The sequence below is a fragment of the Littorina saxatilis genome, linkage group LG3 (assembly GCF_037325665.1).
Source record: "Littorina saxatilis isolate snail1 linkage group LG3, US_GU_Lsax_2.0, whole genome shotgun sequence".
In the NCBI taxonomy this organism is placed as follows: domain Eukaryota; kingdom Metazoa; phylum Mollusca; class Gastropoda; order Littorinimorpha; family Littorinidae; genus Littorina; species Littorina saxatilis.
The window spans coordinates 10088794-10116431 of record NC_090247.1 but is presented as its reverse complement, the minus strand read 5'-3'; the positions used below and the strand labels follow the sequence as shown (position 1 = coordinate 10116431).

At 41.4% G+C, this 27638-nt stretch overlaps 2 protein-coding genes across 2 annotated transcripts; both read left to right on the top strand.

Moving 5' to 3' along the window:
* Positions 1–95: 95 nt before the first annotated feature.
* Positions 96–9928, top strand: LOC138961575 (uncharacterized). The gene is made up of 9 exons (XM_070333236.1): positions 96–241; positions 1299–1376; positions 2900–2987; positions 4418–4592; positions 5875–6091; positions 7533–7659; positions 8487–8628; positions 9050–9127; positions 9784–9928. Exons 2-9 carry the CDS (start codon positions 1313–1315, stop codon positions 9883–9885), a joined length of 993 nt encoding a protein of 330 aa, XP_070189337.1. The 5' UTR covers positions 96–241; positions 1299–1312; the 3' UTR covers positions 9886–9928.
* A 3696-nt stretch (positions 9929–13624) lies between these two features.
* On the top strand, positions 13625–26936 carry LOC138961574 (uncharacterized). The gene is made up of 9 exons (XM_070333235.1): positions 13625–13719; positions 15435–15503; positions 16302–16392; positions 16970–17144; positions 17740–17968; positions 20257–20383; positions 23702–23852; positions 24854–24934; positions 26408–26936. Exons 2-9 carry the CDS (start codon positions 15440–15442, stop codon positions 26489–26491), a joined length of 1002 nt encoding a protein of 333 aa, XP_070189336.1. The 5' UTR covers positions 13625–13719; positions 15435–15439; the 3' UTR covers positions 26492–26936.
* The last annotated feature ends 702 nt before the right edge of the window (positions 26937–27638 follow it).

The following is a 27638-nucleotide window of genomic DNA, read 5'->3' as shown; positions in this document are numbered from 1 at the left end:
GAACTTAGCAATCCCTGTACGAAATAATGATAACTGATCTGCATAATTTATGCATTTAACCACCTTGTATAACCTAGCTACGACCACTTGTGTGGTCTCTTCACAACGACGCGTCATAGGAACACTTGGCTTGATATTTATGTCTGTATAGTCTCGTTTTGTTTTTCTGCCGTAGAAGTTTTTTCATTTAGATTGTCATCATCTGGAACAATACTTACTGCGACCACCATCCCATACCCAGGTAAATATGTTTTATGTGTGTGTATGAATAAAAACAGGTGTTTAATATTTATCCACATTTCTTATCATTCACTTATATTACATTGTCGAGTTTATATAAGAATTGGTGAATTGTTTGACATTTTCTTGCTAATGAAGAGAGTATCGCTACCTTTTCAGTAAAATTTCACATAAGTGATGTTTTGTTATGGAATACAAACAAACATTTTTTTAACCATAAGTGATTAATCTGAGTAACTATGCAGTAATAGTCAATATTGTTATCAGCAGTAATTGAACATCTGAACAACGGAAACACGTTGTCAAAGATGCTTTCAATTAATATTGCAGAGAAAAATACTGCCACAGAATTTCTTTAAATTTACGCCTCCTCATTTATAGAATAAATTGTCATGTATTAGATGACTGTGTTGACATTTTTCGCTGAAGTTAAAGAAAATGGAAAGAAACCAATCATATGAATGTGCAGTTGCTTGACCATTTGAAGAAAAAAAGAAATCTGTACTCGCCAATGCAAGAACTGCATATTCAAAACTTAATCAAATGTTCGTATAATGTTTTATGGAGGCTTCTTCGGGAGTAACTAACAAACACAGAGAGAAACAATAAACAAAAGCAGCACGGAACGAAAAAGGAATGAAAAGAAGATGGAGGGCCGGAGGAAAACAAAAAGGGAATGAACTCTAGTCAAAGAAAGACATTAGGACAACAACAAAATAGTCTGTTTACGGTATCCCGACCGACCCTATTTTTTCGCGCGACCCTAGACTTTTTTGGGGCATTTTGGGAAGAAAAAAAAGGTCTTTGTTTTTTGGCAAAATAACTTAAAAATATGTTTTTTGGGGAAACAAAATAAAATAAATCCCGACCTACCGACCCTATTTTTTGGGCCTATGTTACCGTAAACAGACTAAAAACAATTTGTTGGCATTAGTAAGCATTTGTAAGTCCGGTGAAACAATGGGTTTGTATTGATGTGGGCTTGTACAATTTGTATGTAGGCTGTGAATGTAAGATGCTGGTTTGTACCCACGTTATTAATTATCTTGTTTATTGAGGGTGTGAGAAAACCATGAGGGCGACACAGACACTCCTTTTCCTTGGACTGCTGGCTTCCTGCTGCCGTCATGTTCTGGGTACGTAGACTGCTACGTTTTGACGTGAGTGTTGTGTAACTGCTACGTATTGACTTGAGTGTTGTGTATTTCGTGTTTGTTTGCTGGCTTCCTGCTGCCGTCATGTTCTGGGTACGTAGACTGCTACGTCTTGACGTGAGTGTTGTGTATTTCGTGTTTGTTAGCTGCCGTCATATGCTATGTACGTAGACTGCTACGTCTTGACGTGAGTGTCGTGTATATATTTCGTGTTTGTTTGTTGCCGTCATGCTCTGGGTACGTAGTCCGCTACGTCTTGATTTGAGTGTCGTGTGTTATGTGCGTGTTTGCTGCCGACATGTTCTGAGTACGTAGACTGCTACGGCTTGACGTGAGTGTTGTGTATTTCGTGTTTGTTAGCTGCCGACATGTTCTGGTTACGTACTGCTACGGCTTGACGTGAGTGTTGTGTATTTCGTGTTTCTTTGCTGCCGACATGTTCTGAGTACGTAGACTGCTACGGCTTGACGTGAGTGTTGTGTATTTCGTGTTTGTTAGCTGCCGACATGTTCTGGTTACGTACTGCTACGGCTTGACTTGAGTGTTGTGTATTTCGTGTTTGTTTGCTGGCTTCCTGCTGTCGTCATGTTCTGGGTACGTAGACTGATACGTCTTGACGTGAGTGTTGTGTATTTCGTGTTTGTTAGCTGCCGACATGTTCTGGTTACGTACTGCTACGGCTTGACGTGAGTGTTGTGTATTTTGTGTTTGATTGCTGCCGACATGTTCTGGGTACGTAGACTGCTACGGCTTGACGTGAGTGTTGTGTATTTCGTGTTTGTTAGCTGCCGACATGTTCTGGTTACGTACTGCTACGGCTTGACGTGAGTGTTGTGTATTTCGTGTTTGTTTGCTGCCGACATGTTCTGAGTACGTAGACTGCTACGCCTTGACGTGAGTGTTGTGCATTTCGTGTTTGTTAGCTGCCGACATGTTCTGGTTACGTACTGCTACGGCTTGACGTGAGTGTTGTGTATTTCGTGTTTGTTTGCTGCCGACATGTTCTGGGTACGTAGACTGCTACGGCTTGACGTGAGTGTTGTGTATTTTGTGTTTATTTGCTGGCTTTTAAAAAAAAATTACTGTCTTGTCTCTCGTCTGATTCGATCATTGCGCAATAATCGAGAGGAGTCTCTCTGTTTTCGTGTCTATCTGTCTGCCTGTGTGTTTGTCCCCCTACCCCTCTCGTTCTCTCTTCTTCTCCGACTCCTAAGTCTTCTTATTATTCTTTTATTTCTTCTTCTTCATGTCTGCCAGTTTATCGGTTGAAAACGACGTTAAACACCAAATAAAGAAAAAGAAAGAAAGAAAGTCTGCCAGTTTATTACAAGAGAGACAGACAGACAGACACATGTATACAGACATACAGACAGACAGACAGGCACACACACACACACACACACACACACACACACACACACACACGCGCGCGCGCGCGCGCGCACGCATACGCATACACATCGTTGAGCTGTGTTGACACTAACCCTTCACCCCACGTGATGTAGGAGGGGAAAACTGTAAGTTCAGCAACAAGGGGGGACGCCTCGCTACCTTCTTCACAAAGGCCAACAACATCGCCACCTTTCCATGCAGGTAAATTGAAACAAAAGCAAGAACTTGTTTCAGGTTTTGTTATTTTGCACACACAGGTGGAAATGCAGGTAATATTTTAAGCGCGGGTGTAGTCATGCATATTGATATGCAATTTTAAGAAACAAAAACATAGATTGAGAAAGACAAATGCTAAGGTGTGCACAAAATTGCCAAGATATAACAGTCTAGCTAAGCAGCTTGTTGCCATAGTCTAGATGAATTTCGGCAAGAAATCAACTTTTGTACACTAGAAACGTTTGCACGCATGGGTTTACGTGTGCAGTTGAGATTGACGAGTGTGACGTTTTGATGTCTGGTAGACAACTCTTAACTTTACCAGTATATGTCTTACATTGTACCTTTCCTTCTTTTTCTTGGAGATGTTCTCAACGCTTGTTTAAAATTGCTTGTAATTTGCTCTGGAAGATGATGATTTCAACGCTTGTTTAAAATTGCTTGTAGTTTTCTATGGAAGGTGATGTTCTCAACGCTTGTTTAAAATTGCTTGTAGTTTTCTATGGAAGGAGATGTCCTAAACGCTTGTTTGAAATTGCTTGTAGTTTTCTATGGAAGGTGATTTCTCAACGCTTGTTTAAAATTGCTTGTAGTTTTCTATGGAAGGAGATGTTCTCAACGCTTGTTTAAAATTGCTTGTAGTTTTCTATGGAAGGAGATGTCCTAAACGCTTGTTTGAAATTGCTTGTAGTTTTCTATGGAAGGTGATGTTCTCAACGCTTGTTTAAAATTGCTTGTAGTTTTCTATGGAAGGAGATGTTCTCAACGCTTGTTTAAAATTGCTTGTAGTTTTCTATGGAAGGAGATGTTCTCAACGCTTGTTTAAAATTGCTTGTAGTTTTCTATGGAAGGAGATGTTCTCAACGCTTGTTTAAAATTGCTTGTAGTTTTCTATGGAAGGAGATGTCCTAAACGCTTGTTTGAAATTGCTTGTAGTTTTCTATGGAAGGAGATGTTCTCAACGCTTGTTTAAAATTGCTTGTCATTTTTTTTATGGAAGGTGATTTTTTCAACGCTTGTTTAATATTGCATGTAGTTTGCTATGCAAGACGTGTGAATATTTTCGGCAGAGGCAAAAACATTCTGTGATTTCATATTCTTAAAGAGTGTGTAACACGCAACACAACTTCAGCTGAATACCTGTGGATTCACTTAGTTTTCACTTTGGCGATATGTGTTTTCAGAAGATGTTATAAAGAGAAATAAAGTCAATTTTCATATCAATTTTCGTTTAGAAATTTTATGCAAAATCACATATGAGTACAGTGTCTGCAGTTTCAAAATGGCGGACTTAAAATGTGATAACCTGAAGACTCCGGTTGCTTTGATGTGTGTGTGTGTGTGTGTGTGTGTGTGTGTGTGTGTGTGTGTGTGTGTGTGTGTGTGTGTGTGTGTGTGTGTGTGTGTGTGTGCAGTTACAAGCTGGCGGAGTTGAGGTGCGGCAACCTACAGGCTGAAGTGACCTTCACCAACCGCATGAAGGACGGTGACCTGTACATCAGTGAGGTCAAGGTCGACATCACTGCCTTCAATGAAGATGGAGACAAGAGGTACCGCCGTATCAACAGTATCAGCGAATCACGATGGGATGTACGTATATCATTGATAAAAAAACCAGCCAAGAGGTAACGCCGTATCAACAGTGTCAGCGAACGGGGATTGGATGTGCATATCAATAACAATAAAAGTAACAATACAATAACAACACTGTATCGTCCATTAACACATTTTATTACCAATTCAGTGCCCCAAATGGCTTTTTGACCAATCAGGACGGATTCTAGGTGACCCTCTAAATGTTATAACGTTCAGGCAGGGATCCTTTTTGTTTATCAATCTAAAAATTAACAAGACAAAGTAAACATTTAAATCAACAATATCAGCGTGATTTATTCTAAAGAATGACACTTCAAATGCTGTCAGATAATACTCTCTTTATCTAAAAAATACCGAAAAGCGAGTTTTGTCGGTGGGTGTTTTACGGAACAGCAAAGCACCGCCCATCCTCTGAGAGTGCAATGCCGACCCGCTCACTTGAAATCTCAATTATCTAAGTTCGGAAAAATCAAGTGACCGAAACGCATGTTCAACATGGCTTATCTTGTGAGATTGTTGTGTGTCAAAGGCATTTGACCTGTGAATATTCATCACGTCAGGTGTTTTACTCTGATTGGCTGACCCAGGTCACGAGAATTCTTTGACTGACAGGCATAATCAGGTAGGAGCGCTCAAGTTCCCATTGCGGCTGTTCTGTCAAATGCGCGTGGTCGCTTCGAAATTTGTTTTGGTCGAATTAATTAAAACGGTAATAAAACCGTTATTTCTAATATGCTGACTGTTAGCAAATGATAACAGACATGTCTCACAAACGTTATCAGCATTCGCCTAAAAGGCCCATGCTTGATATTTTTTTTCTCGGCATGCCTGTTATCATTTGCTAACAGTCAGCATATTAGAAATAACTCATAATATAACAATGGAACATTTTCTTAGACACACCCTGTGGTATATTTACGTGGTACATAGTAAACGGTTATAACGAGTATATGCTGTTAGGTGTACAAGTCTCTTGCTGTGAAGTGTACAAGTCTTTCTATTGCTGTTAGGTGTACAAGTCTTTCTTTTGCTGTTAGGTGTACAAGTCTTTCTCTTGCTGTTAGGTGTACAATTCTTTCTCTTGCTGTTAGGTGTACAATTCTTTCTCTTGCTGTTAGGTGTACAAGTCTTTCTCTTGCTGTTAGGTGTACAAGTCTCTTGCTGTGAAGTGTACAAGTCTTTCTATTGCTGTTAGGTGTACAAGTCTTTCTTTTGCTGTTAGGTGTACAAGTCTTTCTCTTGCTGTTAGGTGTACAATTCTTTCTCTTGCTGTCAGGATTACAAGTCTGGCGAGGCATGGAAGTGGGAGAACAAGGGGAGTAAGCCAGACGCCGCCCGGAAAGTGACACCTGGCTACGACAGGGAGCGGAAGTCGTACTACATCAAGATGGGCGAGCTGCGGGTGTACTTCGTCCTGCCCGATGACGCCCTGTCCGTCACCTGCAAGAACAATTCGCTCGTCAGCGCTGTGAAATTTCCACAAACACTTTGTGGTGGGGCTGTGTGTGTGTGTGTGTGTGTGTGTGTGTGTGTGTGTGTGTGTGTGTGTGTGTGTGTGTGTGTGTGTGTGTGTGTGTGTGTGTGTGTATGTGTGTGTGTGTGTGTGTGAGTGTGTGTGCAACAAAGTACATGTTATAGTCCTAACATACGATGTGTGTGTGTGCGTGTGCGTGTGTGTGTGTGTGTGTGTGTGTGTGTGTGTGTGTGTGTGTGTGTGTGTGTGTGTGTGTGTGTGCTTGCTTGCTTGCTTGCTTGTGTGTATGTTATACTATGTACTCATGTACGTGCTAACTGGCAGATCATTATAGCACCATATTGTTGAAAAGCGAACCTCAACAAAGCTTTTTTATCACACCAATTATTCCTTAGCTTCCATGTTTGTGACGGGAAACGTAACAGACGAACTCCGGAAAAAACTTGGTTGTGAAAGAGTGAATTCTCTTGCTTTTAGTGATGCAAACTTTCCACACGTGCTCCTTGTCCTCGTGTTTCATACACATCCCTCGCCATAGTGACTTGCCTATAAGGGCGCGCAGGACACTTTGCCTCAGTGTTTCATACACATCCCTCGCTATAGTGACTTGCCTATAAGGGCGCGCAGGACACTTTGCCTCAGTGTTTCATACACATCCCTCGCTATAGTGACTTGCCTATAAGGGCGCGCAGGACACTTTGCCTCAGTGTTTCATACACATCCCTCGCTATAGTGACTTGCCTATAAGGGCGCGCAGGACACTTTGCCTCAGTGTTTCATACACATCCCTCGCTATAGTGACTTGCCTATAAGGGCGCGCAGGACACTTTGCCTCAGTGTTTCATACACATCCCTCGCTATAGTGACTTGCCTATAAGGGCGCGCAGGACACTTTGCCTCAGTGTTTCATACACATCCCTCGCTATAGTGACTTGCCTATAAGGGCGCGCAGGACACTTTGCCTCAGTGTTTCATACACATCCCTCGCTATAGTGACTTGCCTATAAGGGCGCGCAGGACACTTTGCCTCAGTAACAACAAGAGTGTTCCCTCTTTCACAACCCATCCTAACCCAATAGGTTTTATTCCGAACATCGAGTGTTTATCCAAGTCATATCGCATGGAGTTCCAAAACTTTTTACTTAACTGTAAACATTAAGGCGGCCCTAAATTGAGCCCTAAGTCAACTTCGCAAAGTTTTACCGAAAATTCAGAGAATCCAGCCTCGATATTACGAAGTCTTTGCGAATTCCATTTCGCCCCATTAATTTGGAAGTTAATTGACAATGACAATGATAAATCTTTAGTTTACGAGAGTAATATAATGTAATCATTAGTTTTCTTTTTACACATCTAGCCCTCGACGAAAGAAGGAATTGCTTTATGTACTATAGCTAGGAACAATACATTTAAAAATGTGTGTTGACATGACTCGTGGCTTTCTTTTGCTGTGACCACAGGGAGTCCGACCAACACAGAGGAAGACCTGGCAGCACTGGACGTTGATCTGGACAGCATGAACGGCACTGACCTCTCCATGGCCAGACTGGACTACATGCAGCTCGTCCGGCAGGACGTCTGGCAGACGTCAGTACAACGTCATTATGACGTCTTCTAGTATCGAGTCATTATGTCGTCTTTTAGTACCACGTCATTATGCCGTCTTCTAGTACCACGTCATTTTGACGTCTTCTAGAACCACGTCATTATGATTTCCCTAGAACCACGTTATTATGACGTCTTCTTGTACCATGCCATTATGACGTCTGGTACAACGTCATTTTGTCGAATTCTAGTTCCACGTCATTATGACGTCTTCTATCCATACACACGCCAGAGGAAGACGACGTCTTCTAGCACCTAGGCATTATGATGTCGTCTTCCTCTGGCGTGTGTATGGATAGCGTGGTTCTATCCTTTGGCTCTACAGCAAAGCCGGGGTTAGTACCCTATTACGTTTGGGGGTGATGCATCTTTTTTCTTGGAGGAAATTCTCCACAGAAAATTCGGATGCAACACACAAACAAACAAACGAAGTAACAAACAAGTAAACGTTGAAAACTACAAACAGAGGAAAAGAGAGAAAAAAACCTCTAAAAAGGACACGGGAGCTTCCTTTCATAAACATATCATATGATCGATACAGTCACGCTGACAAACTGCAGTGATTCGCAGTGACACACTTATTTTACCAGAAGCCATACTTATGCAAAATAGTTGACAAATCCAACAATTTAAACCTTTGGAATGAAAACTATGCATACAGTTCTGAATGTTTCAAAGATGAGTGAAAATGTTTTCAGTTGTATAAACTTGGAAATCCTATGATTTATTTTAAGCATTCGCACATGTTTGTATTGGAAGAATAATTGTCCTATGTTCGACTACATCTATCTCTTGCTTGTCCTTTACAGGGAAGATATGTGTGTCGAAGCCAGGAAACTACTGAAGGGGAAATGCTCGAAGAAGGGAGAGAACCTCTACCACTGCAACCGAATGTACAACCCCAACCAAGAACACGGGAAGTGTCTTGCCAAAACGTTCAATGCCTTCAAGGTCAATAACTCGTTTCTCAAATACCTTTGTTCACACGGGATACCCCCTGCCCTTGCCCCCCCCCCCCCCCCCCCACCTTACCTTTTCAAGATCTAGAATGTTGTGTGTATGCGTGCGTGTGTGTACGTACGTGCGCATGTGTGTGTGCAAACTAGCGTGCGTGTGCATGCGTGCATACGTACGAGTGTGCGAATGTGTTTGTGTGCACGTGCACATGTGTGTATGTGTGTGTGTGTGTGTGTCCGTGCATGCGCAAGTGCGTGCACATGTGTGTGTGTGTGTGTGTGTGTGTGTTTGTGTTCATGCTTGCATGCGTACGTGCGTGCGTGCGCGCGTATGTGTATACGTATGCGTGTGTGTATATTTGTGTGTGGCTGATGGAAGCGGTCTATGGTATATATCTCTCTCTCTCTCTCTTCAGACGTACATCACGTGCGTGACAGCGCTGTGTGCCAAGAACAACTGTGCTGACAAGAAGGACTGTGGCGTGCTGGGCAGGGTACGACATAAGATACGACAAAAGATTTATAATTTAGTGTCCATACAATTTAACGATGGATGGAAAAGTGTGGTTCCTCTGCTTTTAAAACAACCAAACAACATCTGACAACAACCATAAACATAACAATACAAACGTACGAAGTAAGAACACCCAAAATACTCCAGACAGGCACGTCCACCAACATCCACACTACACACACACACACACACACACACACACACACACACACACACGGGTACGACCTCCTTCAATTATTACCACAAACAACTTTGCAATACCCCCATACTCTTGTGCATACCTTCCTTTCTGTGTAAACCATCTTGTGAAATTCAACAAGTAGTTGAAAGTTAAAGGCCTACTCTCCGCCTTGTGAAAACTGATCGCCTCATCGTCTCAGATCTGTAAGAATGTGTGTGTGTGTGTATGTGTGTGTGTGTGTGTGTTTTTGTTGTTGTTGTTGTTGTTGTTTTAATGGGGTAAGATTATCCTTGCAATGAAGAAAGCTTCCTAGCTGCGAGTAAAAGCAAACACACCGTACATGTACAAGCCCATTCGTGTAAGCACAAGTATACGTTGCAGCTCACATCGTAGAAGAAGAAGTACAATTACGAAGCTGTTTATTAAAACTGTTCATTGAATTGTTTGTATTGCAGGTATCAGACGAATGCTCTGATAAAAGTGGCAAGGAGCCAGAAGACTTCGCCAAGCTAGCGGGCTGCAAGAAGGAACCCTGGCTGGATCCCAAGTGTTCTTAGGCTGCATCCACACTCTTGAACTGCCGTCCCGATGACTGTTTTATGGAAACAACTCATCTCGCTGTTGTTTTTAAAACTTAACAAAACTCGTATTTTATACCAAATGTTAATAAACACGAACTCACCGCATACAAAGACAACTATACAACTCGAAAACATGATTACAATGAAACCTTATCCCATGACCTTCTTGTTTGTCTCTGATGGCTGAAATACGTTGCCCATTAATTTTCTATTAAAAAAGCGTTTTCCTCTTGAAACAGAGTCTCGATTTTTGCCGTATTTAAATTTTATAAGTGGAGTCATTGAAAGGCTCAACTATGTAGCAGCGCGCTCAACGTTCGCCTTTTTGAACTCGCGACGATATTGTTTTTTTGTCGCCATACTAACGCAAGTTACGGTTAACAAACTGCATGCTCACTAGTAGTAGTGTAGATTCCATACATGTCCTCGACCTTGGCCTCAGTACTCGCGGGGTCACTACTACGGTGTTCAAATAAGCCCGTGCATAGCGAATAGCTTGGAAGCAAGCTTTGGAAGTTCACACTTCAAAATTAGGCAGAAGCTTGCAAGGTTTCTCACTTCCATCTCACGCATCCGGGCCCTAGCAGTTAGTATTCAATCTGAAAGCGACTTCAACGTACAACTCGAAGGTCACTGAGGTCTCAAAATAATTCGTCGGTCAATTAAAAAAGCAAAATCGTTTGAAAACTTAGCCTTCTCAACGAAAGAAATATTAAAATAGAAAAGATAATTTTGTTTACTTTTTGGTTTGTTAATTTGTTTTTGCTCAAAGTCAGGGTTAAATGGGTAAAAGAGAATTAGCTTCACACACACACTCACACACACACACACACACACACACACACACACACACATTAGACGTGACCTCATGTCTTCTTGATCTGAAACATTTACATTTGCCACGTATGTATTGTTGATCCTCCCGATAGTTACACATTATCCTTCATAAAAATAAAGTTATATTGCACAACAAAAAATGCCACGTATGTTCTGGTTAGATATATTGTGTGTCTGGCTGTTTTTGTTAGTCTGTATTTGATGGTGAAGCTGAAGGATTGAGAGTAAGAGAAAGAGAGAGAGAAATAGACACAGACAGAGACAGACAAATAGACTGACAGTCAGTCAGACAGAGACAGACATAGAGAGAGATTTGTTTTCCTATTTGAATCTTACTGAAAGCCCAATGTTTTCAGTTTCAGTTCTGTGCTACCGTAAGCGGATTCCAAAATAAAATAACGACGATGAAAGTGACTTGTTCATTTCACTGCGTGTTATTTTCTCGGGTGCCATGATATCGATGACGTCTCTCTGCTTTTTAGATCGTAAAATATCCTTGGTTCAGCTTTGCCGTGTGGATATAAGGCCAAACAAAAAAATAGGTCTGTTTACGGTAACATAGGCCCAAAAAAATAGGGTCGGTAGGTCGGGATTTTCTTTTTTTTTTTTTTTTTCAAAAAACCATATTTTTACGTTATTTTGCCAAAAAAAACCAAAAGATTTTTTTTTTTTTTTCCCCAAATGCCAAAAAAATAGTCTAGGGTCGCGCGAAAAAAATAGGGTCGGTCGGTCGGGTTACCGTAAACAGACCTTTTTTTTTTTTTGGCCAACGATGATAGGTCAGTGTTATTACCCCGCCCTACAGTAGGGAGGCATGTAGGTATTCCCTTCTCATTCCGTCCTGCAGGAGTAAGGTGCGGGAAATCATCTATGTACTCTGATGTCGATCCGTACCTATGTTAATTACACACGTACATTGTGTAATGTGCTCTATATTAAGTCTAGAAAGGTAATCTTGGCTTATTCATAACTCATAACTCATAACATTTTATTGATCCAACAAAGGAAATTAAATTGGTCATCAGCACATATAGGTCATTAATTAATAATTATAAAAGAAGAAGAGAAGAAAATTTATAAAACCCATGATAACAACATCCATCAACATTTTTCTTCGCAATATATATGCAGCTGTTTCCTTTGATGCTTTCGGCAATATTTCGTATACAACCAACAATGAAAGTCAAAGGCTGTTCATCGCATGAACCCGTATTATTTACGTCAATAGAATCCTTGACTTTCATGGTGAAATAACGATATAATTATATGGCTCAAGCCGTTTCTGGTGATATTGAGTTTTATTTTATCGTTTTTAAGACACAGTCGAATCTGTCCATAACCAACGCCCAAAGGTAAGATAGGTAATGGCTATGGAAAGTTAAATTAAAAAGAAACCCCTCGACGGGCATCTTGTCAGGTTGTTGCAATGTGCAGATGCTCGGTATCCTGAGGTGGTCGTCAGGACAGGTTCGATTGTAATTTTCTGTAAAACCCTCAAAGAGACCGTCACTAATCCATCTGCCATTGAACATGCGTCCATGCAATCCTCCCCCGTGGACCACCCCACGGTCAACAGCCTGACTGCGTTTTGTGGCTTTTGTTAGCCAGATACATTTCCAACATTGCAACTGTGTCCTCGATACTTCTTCATCAATGCACGCTTTAAGCGTCACATTAATTGGGCGAAGTCAGCTTCGCGAAGTCTGCTTCACGAAGCTGGCTGAACGGAGCTTTGGTACTGAATTTTCAGTAAAAAGACTTCGACTTCGGGCTCAAATAAGGACTGCCTTAACACGAAACGTGTTTCACTTTTAAGCTGAAGCTGACATTTTTCTAAGATTGGTTTAGAATTCAAAACAAAAGTTTGAATCATTTTGTAAACTTGCTCTGAGAATGATTGTGGCTTTAAAGGCACAGTCAGCCTCCCGTAAACCATCACAGATACTGTCAGTCTTTTACACACAGTACAAACACCCTTTCATTTAAACACTCACCGCTTGAGAACATCCTAGGTGCCCTCCGTAAAGAGCGAGCAATTTTCAAAGAATTTATTTTTGCGTGGTTTATCTTACCCCTGAGCCATCGTGAACCCGTGTGATCCAGTTTCCCTTTTTCACAATGTAGTCGTCAGTTAGTAATTTGAATGCGACTCGATGTGAGCTTATCTGCAATAGCACGTTATTATGTACTTCTGACTATGCACGAAACAAACGGCTGTGGTTCACAAGAACTCTAGCGATGGATTTTGACTGTTCAGAGGAACTGGCGAAAGGCATAAACCGTCGTCTGCTACGAGAATCACGACATTGCCTGACCCTGCTTCCGGGATTTTCTTTTTTCAAACTTTCAAACCTTCGAATTGTACTGATCTTGTCTTGATGAAAAAAGAATTATTTAGGTCTAGCGCCCAAACGCACCACGGTCCGATTGTCTGAGAGACAATCCGCAAAATTAATTCTTTAAAAATTGCTCGCTCTTTACGTAGTGGACCTAGGATGTTCCCGTTCGGTGAGTGTTTTAATGAAAGGGTGTTTGTACTGTGTGTAAAAGCCTGACAGTATTTGTGATGGTTTACGGGAGGCTTACTGTGCCCTTTAACGTGAACTTCTAGAGCCGTTTTGGCTCAGAGTTACATTTTAAGCATACAAGCGCTTAAAATGAATTTCTGGCTGATTTTTCTATTCATACACTCGGCTCCATGAGAACACCAAGATAATCTTGAAAGAACATGCAGTTATTACCATTAAGAAAAAGTTCTACAAAAGCTTTGAGACGTCAAGAATCCCTCCGCGGCTGTATCCACAATGCAAATAATCGCTAATAACCTGTTTCGTCCTAATTCCTATTTAATGAGGTTTTTCATATATTTCTGGAGGGTTATAAGATGATGACTCACAGGATGAACTTCAATAACAGCCCGAAAACTGAAAGATCCAGTGTGTAAGTCGTGCGTTAACCACTGACAAACCCCGCGTGAGTATGCACAATGTATATCTTTATGATGAAGATTGAACAACTATTGCTGAACACTAAAAGTGAGCTTACGCGCAAGAGAAAAACTGTGTGTAGTGCAGAATCATTACACAAATGTGTAGCTTTCTAATCTGCTCGTGCGCCCGCAGACACACACACACACACACACACACACACACACACACCACACACACCACACACACACACACACACACACCACACACACACACCACACACACCACACACACACACACACACACACACACACACACACACACACACACATACACACACACCTCATTATGTAAGTTCTTGCACACAATTGAAAGAAGGAGAAACTTTTTTGTGGCATCGGAGATGTGAGTTGATAAAAAGACAAACAAGTCGCGTAAGGCGAAAATACAATATTTAGTCAAGTAGCTGCCATTTTTCAGCAAGACCGAAAACTCGTAGCATCGTCAGTCCACCGCTCACGGCAAAGGCAGTGAAATTGACAAGAAGAGCGGGGTAGTAGTTGCGCTAAGAAGGATAGCACGCTTTTCTGTACCTCTCTTTGTTTTAACTTTCTGAGCGTGTTTTTAATCCAAACATATCATATCTATATGTTTTTGGAATCAGGAACCGACAAGGAATAAGATGAAAGTGTTTTTAAATTGATTTGGACAATTTAATTTTGATAATAATTTTTATATATTTAATTTTCAGAGCTTGTTTTTAATCCGAATATAACATATTTATATGTTTTTGGAATCAGCAAATGATGGAGAATAAGATAAACGTAAATTTGGATCGTTTTATAAATTTTTATTTTTTTTTACAATTTTCAGATTTTTAATGACCAAAGTCATTAATTAATTTTTAAGCCACCAAGCTGAAATGCAATACCGAACCCCGGGCTTCGTCGAAGATTACTTGACCAAAATTTCAACCAATTTGGTTGAAAAATGAGGGCGTGACAGTGCCGCCTCAACTTTCACGAAAAGCCGGATATGACGTCATCAAAGACATTTATCAAAAAAATGAAAAAAACATATGGGGATATCAATCCCAGGAACTCTCATGTCAAATTTCATAAAGATCGGTCCAGTAGTTTGGTCTGAATTGCTCTACACGCACACACACACACACACACATACACACACACATACACACACACATACACCACGACCCTCGTTTCGATTCCCCCTCGATGTTAAAATATTTAGTCAAAACTTGACTAAATATAAAAAGGAATACTTCAGCTTCCAGTGTTTGGTAAACCGGTTGATGCGCGCTCTCGGTTTTCTGTGCAAACAAACTACATTCATTCCCGTGTCATTTCATTAAAACTTTTAATGCCATGAAAGCCATTCTAATGTTCTTGTCCTGTAAACACGATTGTCATTTTATGGATGATTGCTGTGCTACAGCAAGCTGAGCGCAGCATGTCATTCTGAGAAGATCGGTGGTACCTTGCCATTCTGTTCACAAACCCCAACCCACACAATTGGCTTTTCAATATGTTATCATGGTTACGTTTTTATTGTTAAAAATAAAGTGTCAATTGTTAGAATAAGTCAACCTGATATTTGAATTTAAAATGTTAGTTTGTTGTTATCTTGTGCGTGACATTTCGCGGGACACCTATTATATGCAGAATGAGTCTTGATTGTTCAAATAGCCATATGGTGCATTGACATGGTAATACAATCTGATATCACCCGTTCCATGTAAAGGCACCATGAAGACGATATTGACACGTTGGCTTCCTGTCCTCCTGTGTGCTTGCTACCATGGCACCCTGGGTAAGTACCGTAATTCCCACACCTCATAAACCTAACTGCGCCTTGATGTTGAGCTCGAAGCGCTTGCTAGGTGTAAGCGTGTTTTTATTAATTTTCTTGTATATACACATTTTAAACAGTAACAATATTAAGAACGTTAACAAGCAGACTGCTTATGGACACGTTCTAAAACTGATAATCAATACATATTCTGATAACAAGATATGGCGAACAAGGGATAACTTCAAGCCTTTTCTTTCAAAATATTTCATAATATTTTATACAAATAAAATGAAGCGCTTGCTTCTTTGTAAGCAATCGAAATATATGTACACATTTGTGATTTTCGATTGCATGCCATGCAACAACGTTACAAGCGTTGAAGGAAGAGTGCATCAAAATAGATGATTGAAGAGGTATACGTTTTAACCTTTCAAATAACATATGCAGTGGTGTAAAAAAAAAATGTCAACAAGTGAAATAAATTGAAAGACATCAGAACATCGATAATGTTCCTTTGCTTGTTGTGCATGAGACGAAACTCTAAACTGTCATTGTTTCAGCCTGAACCTATTTGAAGTTCCAATTGTGTGTGTTTCTTTACCTCTCTTTGAAAATTATGGATTAAAATTGTATTTACTTTTACTGTTCTCAAGATTAAAACCAAACTTTGAACAAAGTGACTTATTAACTTATGACCTTATACACTATTATTAGGGCTTTTGGTTTCTTTTGCCCATGAAGGGAGTGCTTCTCTCTCGGCTTCCTTTGACATTTAAATATGTGTGTGTGTGTGGTGTGTGTGTGTGTGTGTTTCAGCGGCACCCAAGGTGTGTAAAATGAGCAACACGCAAGGCATGGTGCAGACCTTCTTCAGCACGATACAAAAAGTCAACACTTTTCCTTGCGGGTACAAAATGCATGATACACGTATCACACACACACACACACACACACACACACACACACACGCACACACACACACACAAACACACAAACACACACACACACACACACACACACACACACACACACACACACACACACATCATGGTCAATAGTTGTTTGGTGTTTAGGGGTTGAATTCAACGTCTAATGAGCAAAACTGTTTTAATGGCAAGGAATGTGTCTTTAATGCGCGCATTAATTAAAACAAAACCCATAAACACCGACAGAGTAGTTCCCGTGTACAGTGGAACCCATTTTTAAGACCCCCCGATTGATGATAAGTGTAATTTAACGCCTTCACGGTCAAACCATTAGGGGCATGTTGCCGGGTGTTACTCCAACTTTAGATGATTTAGAAAAAAAGAATGACCTCCTGATTTAATACTTACTCCCTTTTAAGAGCCTGTTTTCTCAAATTCTCAAGTCCTAAACTCTGTGATATTACACCAAAGTGAAGACTCTCCCTTTTCAACCCTGATGTTCTCAGATTTGGGAAGGTCTAAAAAAAGGTGTGCCACTGTATTGGAATGACGTGACAGGTACAAGCTGGTGGACTTGAAGTGCGGCAAGACCCAGGCAGTGGTCACTGCGGTCAACGGGCAAAACAAGGGCAAGCTCTACGTCAGAGAGGTCAGCGTGGTGCTCACCTATATCAACTCCTTCGGCATCCGTGTCACACAAACCAACCACGTCTCCAAACCCGGCATTAAAACGGTAACAGTTTTTCTAAGCTCCGAAATCGCTGTTTATGTTCGTTTTTTAGTTGAGCGACGTACGACAGGAACTGAAGTAAAGTTCTGAGACCTTTCTTTGTTGCCCATTCTTCCGAAAGGAAAAGTCTGAAGTCAAAAGGGAAAGCAAACTTGGGGATATGTTACAATGCGAATACAATTAGTCCGCATCCCAGTAAACAATCCAGAGTTTTGAGAACGATGTGTGTCTCGTATGAGCAAGGTGAATTAATTGTGGGGTCACCGCAAGGTTGTGCATGTATTCGTATTGTATATCATTAAACTAAGATACAGCACAGATTGGAAAAGGCAAATACTACACAGTCGAAAGCTTGGTTGTATTGGGCAAATCATTTTTTGATTGTTTTTGTTTTTACTAAACAATAAAAAAAAATTATCAAATTTATAGGTTATTGGAACGTTTAATTTATGACAAAACAAAAAATTACGTTTTTTTATTATTTCATTTTTTTACATTTTTTACCACGGGTTTTTGCATATCAAGCACAGAGTGGGCAAGTCTATAGAATGACAAACCTATACGAAAGTCTCAGATTGGTTGTATGGGTCAATTCCAGTTCGTGGCCAAAGGCAACATGGACAAACCGCTGTGGACGTGGTCATCCACTGGTCAGACCCCCACAGAGGCCGAGCGTATCTATGGTTACTGGGACCGCAAGCTGAGGACGGCTTACCTGGTCAACGGTGACCTGAGAGTGGACTTCGAGCCGTCCAAGGACAAAGTGACCATTGCCTGTGAGGAGTCGGCCATTGGTGGGGCCAAGAAATTCCCCTACACCCTGTGTGGTGAGCGGGGTTGGATGGGATTGTCAAGGGCGGTTTTGTGTTCGTGGGGGATTTGGGTGTGTGTCTTCTTCTTCCTCTTCTTTTTCTTTTTTCTTCGCTCATGGGCTTAGACTCCCACGTTCACTCATGTTTTTAGCACGAGTGGATGTTTACGTGTATGACCGTTTTTACCCCGCCATTCTGGCAGCATACGCCGATTTCATTGGAGGCATGCTGGGTATTTTCGTGTTTTTATAACCCACCGAACTCTGACATGGATTACAGGATCTTTTACGTGCGTACTTGGTCTTGTGCTTGCGTGTACACACGAAGGGGGTTAAGTCACTAGCAGGTCTGCACATTAGTTGACCTGGGAGATCGGAAAAATCTCCACTCTTAACCCACCAGGCGGCAGCGACCGGGATACGAACTCACGACCTCCTGATTAGGAGGCCGACGCCTTACCACCAAGCAACTGCGCCCGTCTGTGGTGGTGTGTGATGTAACTGGTGTGCTGCGATATGTCTTTGTGTCTGTCACTTTATCCGGATGTCCCTTTTTTCTGAATGTTCACGCTTGTCTGAGTCTTTTAGTGCGTGTTAAATGTCAGCGTTTTAAGAACTAAGTAATCCCCCAAAAAAATTGTCAAACCACAGTCTCGCTGTTAGTGTACATACGTATTAGTAGGTCAAGCTTGCTATCAACCATGAACATACCAACCAGCCAACCTCCCAGCTGTCACCCACATATTTTTGGAGTCAATTTGTCAGCCTTCTGTCGCCTAAATCCGAGGCTGTGCGGAACGTAAAAACAGCCACAGATAGAAAAACACACAGACAAACAACAACAACAACCAACAACAACCAACAACAACAACCAACAACAACCACCAACAACAACCAACAACAACAAACAACAACAACCAACAACAACAACCAACAACAACCAACAACAACAACCAACAAACAACAACCAACAACAACAACCAACAAACAACAACCAACAACAACAACCAACAAACAACAACCAACAACAAACAACCAATAACAAACAACCAATAACAACCAACCAACAACAACCAACAAACAACCAACAACAACAACCAACAAACAACAACCAACAAACAACCAACAACAACAAACAACAACCAACAAACAACAACCAACAAACAAAAACCAACAAACAAGCAACCAACAACAACCAACCAACAACAACCAACCAACAACCAACAACAACAAACAACAACCAACAACAACAACCAACAAACAACAACCAACAAACAACAACCAACAAACAACAACCAACAAACAAAAACCAACAAACAAGCAACCAACAACAACCAACCAACAACCAACAAACAACAAACAAGCAACCAACAACAACCAACAACCAACAAACAACAAACAACAACCAACAAACAAGCAACCAACAACAACCAACAACCAACAAACAACAACCAACAAACAAACAACAAACAACAAACAAGCAACCAACAACAACCAACAACAACCAACCAACAACAACCAACAAACAACAAACAAGCAACCAACAACAACCAACAACCAACAACCAACCAACAACAAACAACCAACAACAAACAACCAATAACAACCAACCAACAACAAACAACCAACAACAAACAACCAATAACAACCAACCAACAACAAACAACAAACAACAACCAACAAACAACAACCAACAAACAAGCATACCAAAATGTTCAGCATCAGGATGTAGTTTGTTCTAAACGAAACAAATCAGACATGAATCACAAAACAAGAAAAGTTAGTTTATAGAATGAATATTAACCGACGAAACGGAACAATCAAGAACGTCGACCTAATGGTCTTCTTAGAAGCGGACATACAAATAACAGTGAGACGATAAAAGGAACTATCTGACTAAGCTGAGTAGACGTTGACTTCGGTCGGAATGTCTATAAATAACCTCGCCCAGTCAGTCAAAGCGTTTTTTCTGGATTTTCCCATTTGCCACCTAAATAATTATGGACACGAAATGAAACGGTATAACGTCATGTACATAAAACAGTAAGGATCTCGTATGCCAACCCGTTGACTTCTCTCCATAAAGATTGCGGGAGTCGAAAGGAAAATGACGTCAGTATGATTAGATTAGACATGATTGTTGTTGTGTATTTTTGATGCGGGCAGCGGTATACACATATTATAACGAGACAATAATAGAAACTAAGCTGAGTAGGCGTTGGCTTCGCTCCATCAAGTTGGTGAGAGTCGCACGGAATGACGAAAGAAAAAAGACGTCAGACCATGATTGTTTCCTTATTGCAGGCAGCCCATCCAACACGATGTCTGACGTCACAGCCCTCGACAGCTTCCTGCCTCACAACGAGACTCTAAACATGACCTTGACCCGGCTGGACTTCGCCCAGCTCGCCAGACAGGACGTGGAGCAGGCGTGAGTGATAATTATATGATAATTATATGATAATTATGACGAGTATATGATAATTATGACTATAGTTATATGATAGTTATGATAATTATATGATACTTACATGATAATTATTTGATTTCTGCATTATGAAACTATACATTTCATTCTTTTGCGGTGCTCCAAGGGTAAAGTCTGTGTGAATACAAATTCTGTTGAATTGTCTCCCGTGGTCCCGGTGGCTCAGTTGGTAGAAGACTGGACTCGGGTAACGGGTTCGAATCCGGACCGGGTTTATGTGTTGACTCAAAGACGATATCCATGTCCCACACCCGTATCATCACTGTAGCACGTACACAAACTTGGGTCACTCTGCCAGAAGTACAGGAGACTGATTACACCCATCATGCACACACCTGGCAAGCGACCCGAGTTTTCAAGCGATGGGACTATGAAGGAAGGACAATGAACATGAAATTGTCAGATCCTTAAGCTTTCTCCATACATGATTGTGCAGACGCCCAGTCTGTAAAGCAACGGGGGCCGACACGGCCTGAGAGCTGTGTGACAACAGGATCTATATTCATTCTTGACAGCTTCTTTTTCTTTCGGAATTTAAAGGCACAGTCCTGCTCGTGAAAACGTTAACATATCATATCAGACAGGCCTTTTCCTCGGATAACAACAACTTTTCATTTGACACTACCAACACAATCAACATCCTGACTGCTTCCTGAGCAGAATGAGGATTTATTGATGTTCTGATTTCACAGGTTGCCACTAGTGTCAGTTAAAACAAATCATATCACACAAATTCCCAAACAACACAGAAAGCACCAAGGCTGATGATTTGGGGTTAGTATCCACAAAAAGAAACGGTTAGTACGTCTTACCCCATGTAGGGGAAGGGCTCCTAATATGGACCGGCTCCTAATATGGACCACCTCCAGTTCTGACAAACTAGCGGCGCTAGAGCGTTCAAAACAATTTCATTCGCTGTATTCACCCTCTCTGGATAACTTGCACATGTCAAAACAGTTGCAGAAACACAAACCTCAAAGCCGTTAGGCTTTTTCTCTTTTTTACATTTAGTCAAGTTTTGACTAAATGTTTTAACGTAGAGGGGGGAATCGAAACGAGGGTCGTGGTGTATGTGTGTGTGTGTGTGTGTGTATGTGTGTCTGTCTGTCTGTGTGTGTGTGTGTGTGTGTGTGTGTAGAGCGATTCAGACCAAACTACTGGACCGATCTTTATGAAATTTGACGTGAGAATTCCTGGGAATGATATCCCCGGACAAGTTTTTCCTTTTTCCGATAAATATATTTGATGACGTCATATCCGGCTTTAGTACAAGTTGAGGAGGCTCTGTCACGCCCTCATTTTTCAATCAAATTGATTGAAATTTTGGCCCAGCAATCTTCGACAAAGGCCGGACTTCGGTATTGCATTTCAGCTTGGTGGCTTAAAAATTAATTAATGACTTTGGTCATTAAAAATCTGAAAATTGTAAAAAAAAAATTGTTTTTAAAACGATCCAAATTTACGTTTATCTTATTCTTCATCATTTTCTGATTCCAAAAACATATAAATATGTTATATTTGGATTAAAAACAAGCTCTGAAAATTAAAAATACAAAAATTAGTATTAAAATAAAATTTCCGAAATCGATTTAAAAACAATTTCATCTTATTCCTTGTCGGTTCCTGATTCCAAAAACATATAGATGTGATATGTTTGGATTAAAAACACGCTCAGAAAGTTAAAAAGAATAGAGATAAAGAAAAGCGTGCTATCCTTCTCAGCGCAACTACTACCCCGCTCTTCTTGTCAATTTCACTGCCATTGCATCGAGCGGTGGACTGACGATGCTACGAGTATACGCTCTTGCTGTAAAAATGCAGTGAGTTCAGTTTCATTCTGTTAGTTCGACAGCTTGACTAAATGTTGTAATTTCGCCTTACGCGACTTGTTTCACTTTTGGCAGCGTTCACTCTAAATTTGCCGCCTAAAACGAACTCGTTTCTGTCCACAGCCAAAGCTTTTATCACACAAAACGTGCTATATATGACAGCTACGACTGTTTTTGTTACATTTTAGCAGTGTTGACCCCGAGTTTCTACTGCACACAAAAAATAATAGCAAAATCTCAAAGTATGTGTGAGTCCCCTAATATGGACCACCTTCAACAAATCGAAGAAAATAAAAGCTAAAGGCTATTTTCATTAATTCATTAAGAAGCTTGCTGAAATAACCTATAACCAGCCCTCGAGATATCAAAAATATATAACAAATAGTCTTCTTTTTGTGGAAGTTGATAATTTCACTTATTTTCGCTCTGTTTTTGATAAGCTTCTTTAGTTTCCTGGTGTGCTTCAAATAATGCTCTCATCAACCCAAAACAAATAAATCTAAAGCATATTTTAATTTGTCTGACTTGCACACTAAGTTGTATAATGTTATTTTGAAGTATAGGGGGCTTTTTACAGTGATTCGTGAAGGCCTCTCCACTGGTCCATATTAGGCGCCCAGGCTCCTAATATGGACCATTTGTGATTTTTTTCTGTATTTAATTTTTGCTGAATGTCTATCAAAGCTATTTTACTCTAATTAAGCATAACGGTTAACCTAAGAGAGAAGGATTATCAAACACAAAATGAAACTTCTTCGCAAGAAAACAAGCTAGTTATCAGCATGAAACAAAAAGCGGTCCATATTAGGAGCCCTTCCCCTAACAGCCTGACCAGATCTGAGGTAGTGAGTCAAATCGTTTACAGTACTATGTGCCATTATTTATATTCAATACCGATGCATGACTATAGCTGTGACCAGTACTTTTCCTCTGCCAATAAGCAGATCACCTTGACAAACTTCGCCGCTCTCTTATTCCTTTGGTAGTTTCTGGGAGACATGCAGGAAAAGCGACAGAATGTTTGCGTGACGTCACTATTCACATTATACACTTTATGACGTCATTCCGAACTTAGATTCGCTTTTGACGTCAGCGGGACAGGAAGTGACGTTTTAGTTTGTTCAATCGGTGTTGTTTGTCTTTAACCCATTAGCTGCCTGTAGCACGTCAACTGTCGTTCTGGGTAACTTGCTTTAACGGGCAGCGAACCGTTCAATAAACAACAACAAAGAAGAAGAAGAAGAAGTAACAACAACAACAACAACAACAACAACAACAACAACAACAACAACAACAACCAAGAAACAAGGTGTGCGTGTGAAGTGCATTCATTTCAACACCAAGGGCACACTGTTAGGTGTCCATTCAGGTAAATACAAACATTAACTGCCAACGAACAGCTTGAGCAGACATGCTTAACTTGCCTGTGCAGACGGGCGGTGTGCCAGGAGGCATCCGACGCGGTGTCAGGGCGCTGTGCGGACAGAGGGGACGTCCTGTACACGTGCAACATGTTCTACTCGCCCTACCAGGTCGCCATGTACGGAAAGTGCATGAGGGCCGCTGGCATTGACGCTTTCCGGGTAAGATCTGAAAAACAAAGGGACGCAAGCGCTCTTAATGTATACGCCATGTGCAAGAGAGTAAGTGAGAGTATGCGGAACCAATCTCCTTTTTTTTTGTTTTTTTGTTGTTTGCTTAACGCCCAGCCGACCACGAAGGGCCATATCAGGGCGGTGCTGCTTTGACATATAACGTGCGCCACATACAAGACAGAAGTCGCAGCACAGGCTTCATGTCTCACCCAGTCACATTATTCTGACACCGGACCAACCAGTCCTAGCACTAACCCCATAATGCCAGACGCCAGGCGGAGCAGCCAATAGATTGCCAATTTTAAAGTCTTAGGTATGACCCGGCCGGGGTTCGAACCCACGACCTCCCGATCACGGGGCGGACGCCTTACCACTAGGCCAACCGTGCCGGTACCAATCTCCTGGCGCTTGGGAGCATAACAAGCATTGCAATGAACAAGCGACTTTCAACCTCTCTTAGTTTTCCTCGTCTCTCCCAGAAAGACAATCAAAACTTGACTAAATATAAAAAGGAAAACCGTTTTGTGTTTGTAATTAAGCCTACCAACCCACCCGTCGTTTGTTGTTCTGACCTTCACATTTTCCCCTCAGTTGTTGACAGTAAAGGGGAATATATAGGTGAGAGCAAAGCTGAAAAGAGAGAAAGAGAGAGAGAGAGAGAGAGAGAGAGAGAGAGAGAGAGAGAGAGAGAGAGAGAGAGAGAGAGAGAGAGAGAGAGAGAGAGAAAATTCTTGATGGATTCATTTCGAGTATTTAAAACACAGAAAAACATACTTACAATCCAACTCTTCAACTCAATATTTCAAATTAAAATAAAATACAAACACTGACATAGAACGTGTCCTAGCATTGTCACATCCCCGAATTGTTGTGGATTTTCAGTCCTTGTATTTTACCGAAACAGATTTATGAAAACGAATATTTCAGGCACTTGCCTTGGTATGTTTTTTCTAGCATTGTCAAACCGCCGAACTGTTGTTGATTTTCAGGCTTACGTGACATGTGTCCGTCTGCTATGTGCTGGCAAGAAGGACGTACCGGCATCAAATGACTGTCGTATTCTGAAAAAGGTAATAAACAGGTGGGCAGTACTGCCCACGTGCTGGTGTCCGTAGCTCTTCCAGGTGTCCTTACTTCAGACTCGCCTACGGGTGAAAGGGTTATAGACTTGTTACGTGAGTGAAAGGGCTAAAGACGTGTGACGTGAATGAACGGGTTATAGTCTAGTGACGTGAGTGAAAGGGCTCTAGACGTGTGACGTGAATGAACGGGTTATAGTCTTGTGACGTGAGTGAAAGGGTTATAGTCTAGTGACGTGAGTGAAAGGGCTATAGACGTGTGACGTGAATGAACGGGTTATAGTCTTGTGACGTGAGTGAAAGGGTTATAGACGTGTGACGTGTGTGAAAGGGTATATGGACTTGTGACGTGAGTGAAAGGGTTGTGGACTTGTGACGTGGGTGAAAGGGTTATAGACGTGTGACGTGAGTGAAAGGGTTATAGACGTGTGACGTGTGTGAAAGGGTATATGGACTTGTGACGTGAGTGAAAGGGTTGTGGACTTGTGACGTGGGTGAAAGGGTTATAAACTTGTGACGTGATTGACAGGGTTATGGACCTGTGACGTGAGTGAAAGGGTTATAGACTTGTGACGTGTGTGAAAGGGTTATGGACTTGTGACGTGAGTGAAAGGGTTATAGACTTGTGGCGTGAGTGAAAGGGTTATAGACTTGTGACGTTATTGAAGGTGTTGTAGACTTGTGGCGGGAGTGAAAGGATTAAAAATTTGTGACGTGAGTACATTGGTCATAGACTTGTGACGTGAGTGAAAGGGTAAAAGACTCGTGACGTGAGTGAACGGGTTACATACTTGTGACGTGAGTGAAAAGATTATAGACTTGTGTGGCGTGAGTGAAAAGATTATAGACTTGTGACGTGAATGAAAAGATTATAGACTTGTGGCGTGAGTGAAAGGGTTATAGACTTGTGACGTGAGTGAAAAGATTATAGACTTGTGGCGTGAGTGAAACGGTTATAGACGTGTGACGTGAATGAAAGGGTTATGGACTTGTGACGTGAGTAAAAGGGTTCTAGACTTGTGACGTGAGTGAAAGGGTTCTAGACTTGTGACGTGTGTGAAAGGGTTATGGACTTGCGACGTGAGTGAAAGGGTTATAGACTTGTGACGTGAGTGAAAGGGTTATGGACTTGTGACGTGAGTGAAAGGGTTCTAGACTTGTGACGTGAGTGAAGGTGTTGTAGACTTGTACCGTGATTGAATGGGTTCTAGACTTAATACGTCAGTAAACGGGTTATAGACTTGTAGCGTGAGTGAAAGGATTAAAAACTTGTGACGTGAGGACATTGGTCATAGATTTGTGACGTGAGTGAAAGGGTAACAGACTCGTGACGTGAGTGAACGGGTTACATACGTGTGACGTGAGTGAAAAGATTATAGACTTGTGTGGAGTGAGTGAAAAGATTATAAACCTGTGGCGTTGGTGAAAAGGATTAAAGACACTACGATCTGTCGCTTCTTGCAGGTGTACAAGGCGTGTGGTGACCTGAAGAAAGCCCCAGTCAAGGTCAGTGAACTGCAACTCATGTCCAGGTGTGTCGCGGAGTAAACTATTGACCGCTGGATGTCTGCGCTGCCCAGGGAAACATGGAGGATACCATCCACACTGTGTGTACTTGTGGAGAACTTAAGGGACAATCCAATGATGGAGTGGGGGATGCGAGTGAGAAAGAATGTTTCTCGATTGAGATTAATGGGTTTTGTTGTTGTTAGAACAGGGATTGGGGTGGAACTATTTGCATATGAATAGAAATGTCTCCCGAAATAGCCCAGTGAAAATAACTTTTGAAATGAGACGACACAACTAATCGGGGATATGCTTGGAGATTGTCGACGTCCCGCGGTTAAGAAGAGGAAATAAAACAAAACAACACTTTTACGAGAAAAGGAAAAACAAACCCGTTTACTCATCACGGAGCGTTCAAATATCCGTAGGTTCTTACAGCTAAGTGTAAATTGAAAAAGCATTGATAAGTAAACTATTCTGAACCGTTTCTCTCGGTGTGTATTTGTTCGTGTGTGTGTGTGTGTGTGTGTGTGTGTGTGTGTGTGTGTGTGTGCATATGTGTGAGTGTGTATGTGTGTGTGTGTGTTTGTTTGTGTGTGTGTGTGTGTGTGTGTGTGTGTGTGTGTGTGTGTGTGTGTGTGTGTGTTTGCGCTAGAATGTGAATGGTGGTGGTATGTGTGAGTTTGTGAGGGTTATTTGACAGCCATCTATCTAAAACTTAGCGAAATAAAACTATTGCTCATTTAATGCAATGCTAACGGCTTTTGAAAGCTCTCGAAGCACCTCACAAAAACGCTATTATCATGTCGGGTAGATCAACTCCGTACACTTGCATCGGTTCAGGTCTGCCAGAACATTTCCTGAAAACAGCAGCGACGGTACGCATGATAACGGATATGTAGTGCGTCCCCAGACTTGACTAAATATAGTAATTTCGCCTTACGCGACTTGTTTTTTTTAAGTCGGCTTTCTGACAACGGGAAGTAAGCCTTGTTTCGTTTTAAGTGCCGGATCATGAAGAGGCTCGTAAACCCGAAACGAGGTTTGCTCTCTGTCCACCACAAGCCCTTTCAAGGAAAAGTTGAAACTGCCTTGGCGACCACCTCTCGATAACGACAACCTGCCCATAACGACCACTCCAAAGGATCCCCGACGGTTTTTCTATATATATCAACTTTCCAGAGCGACC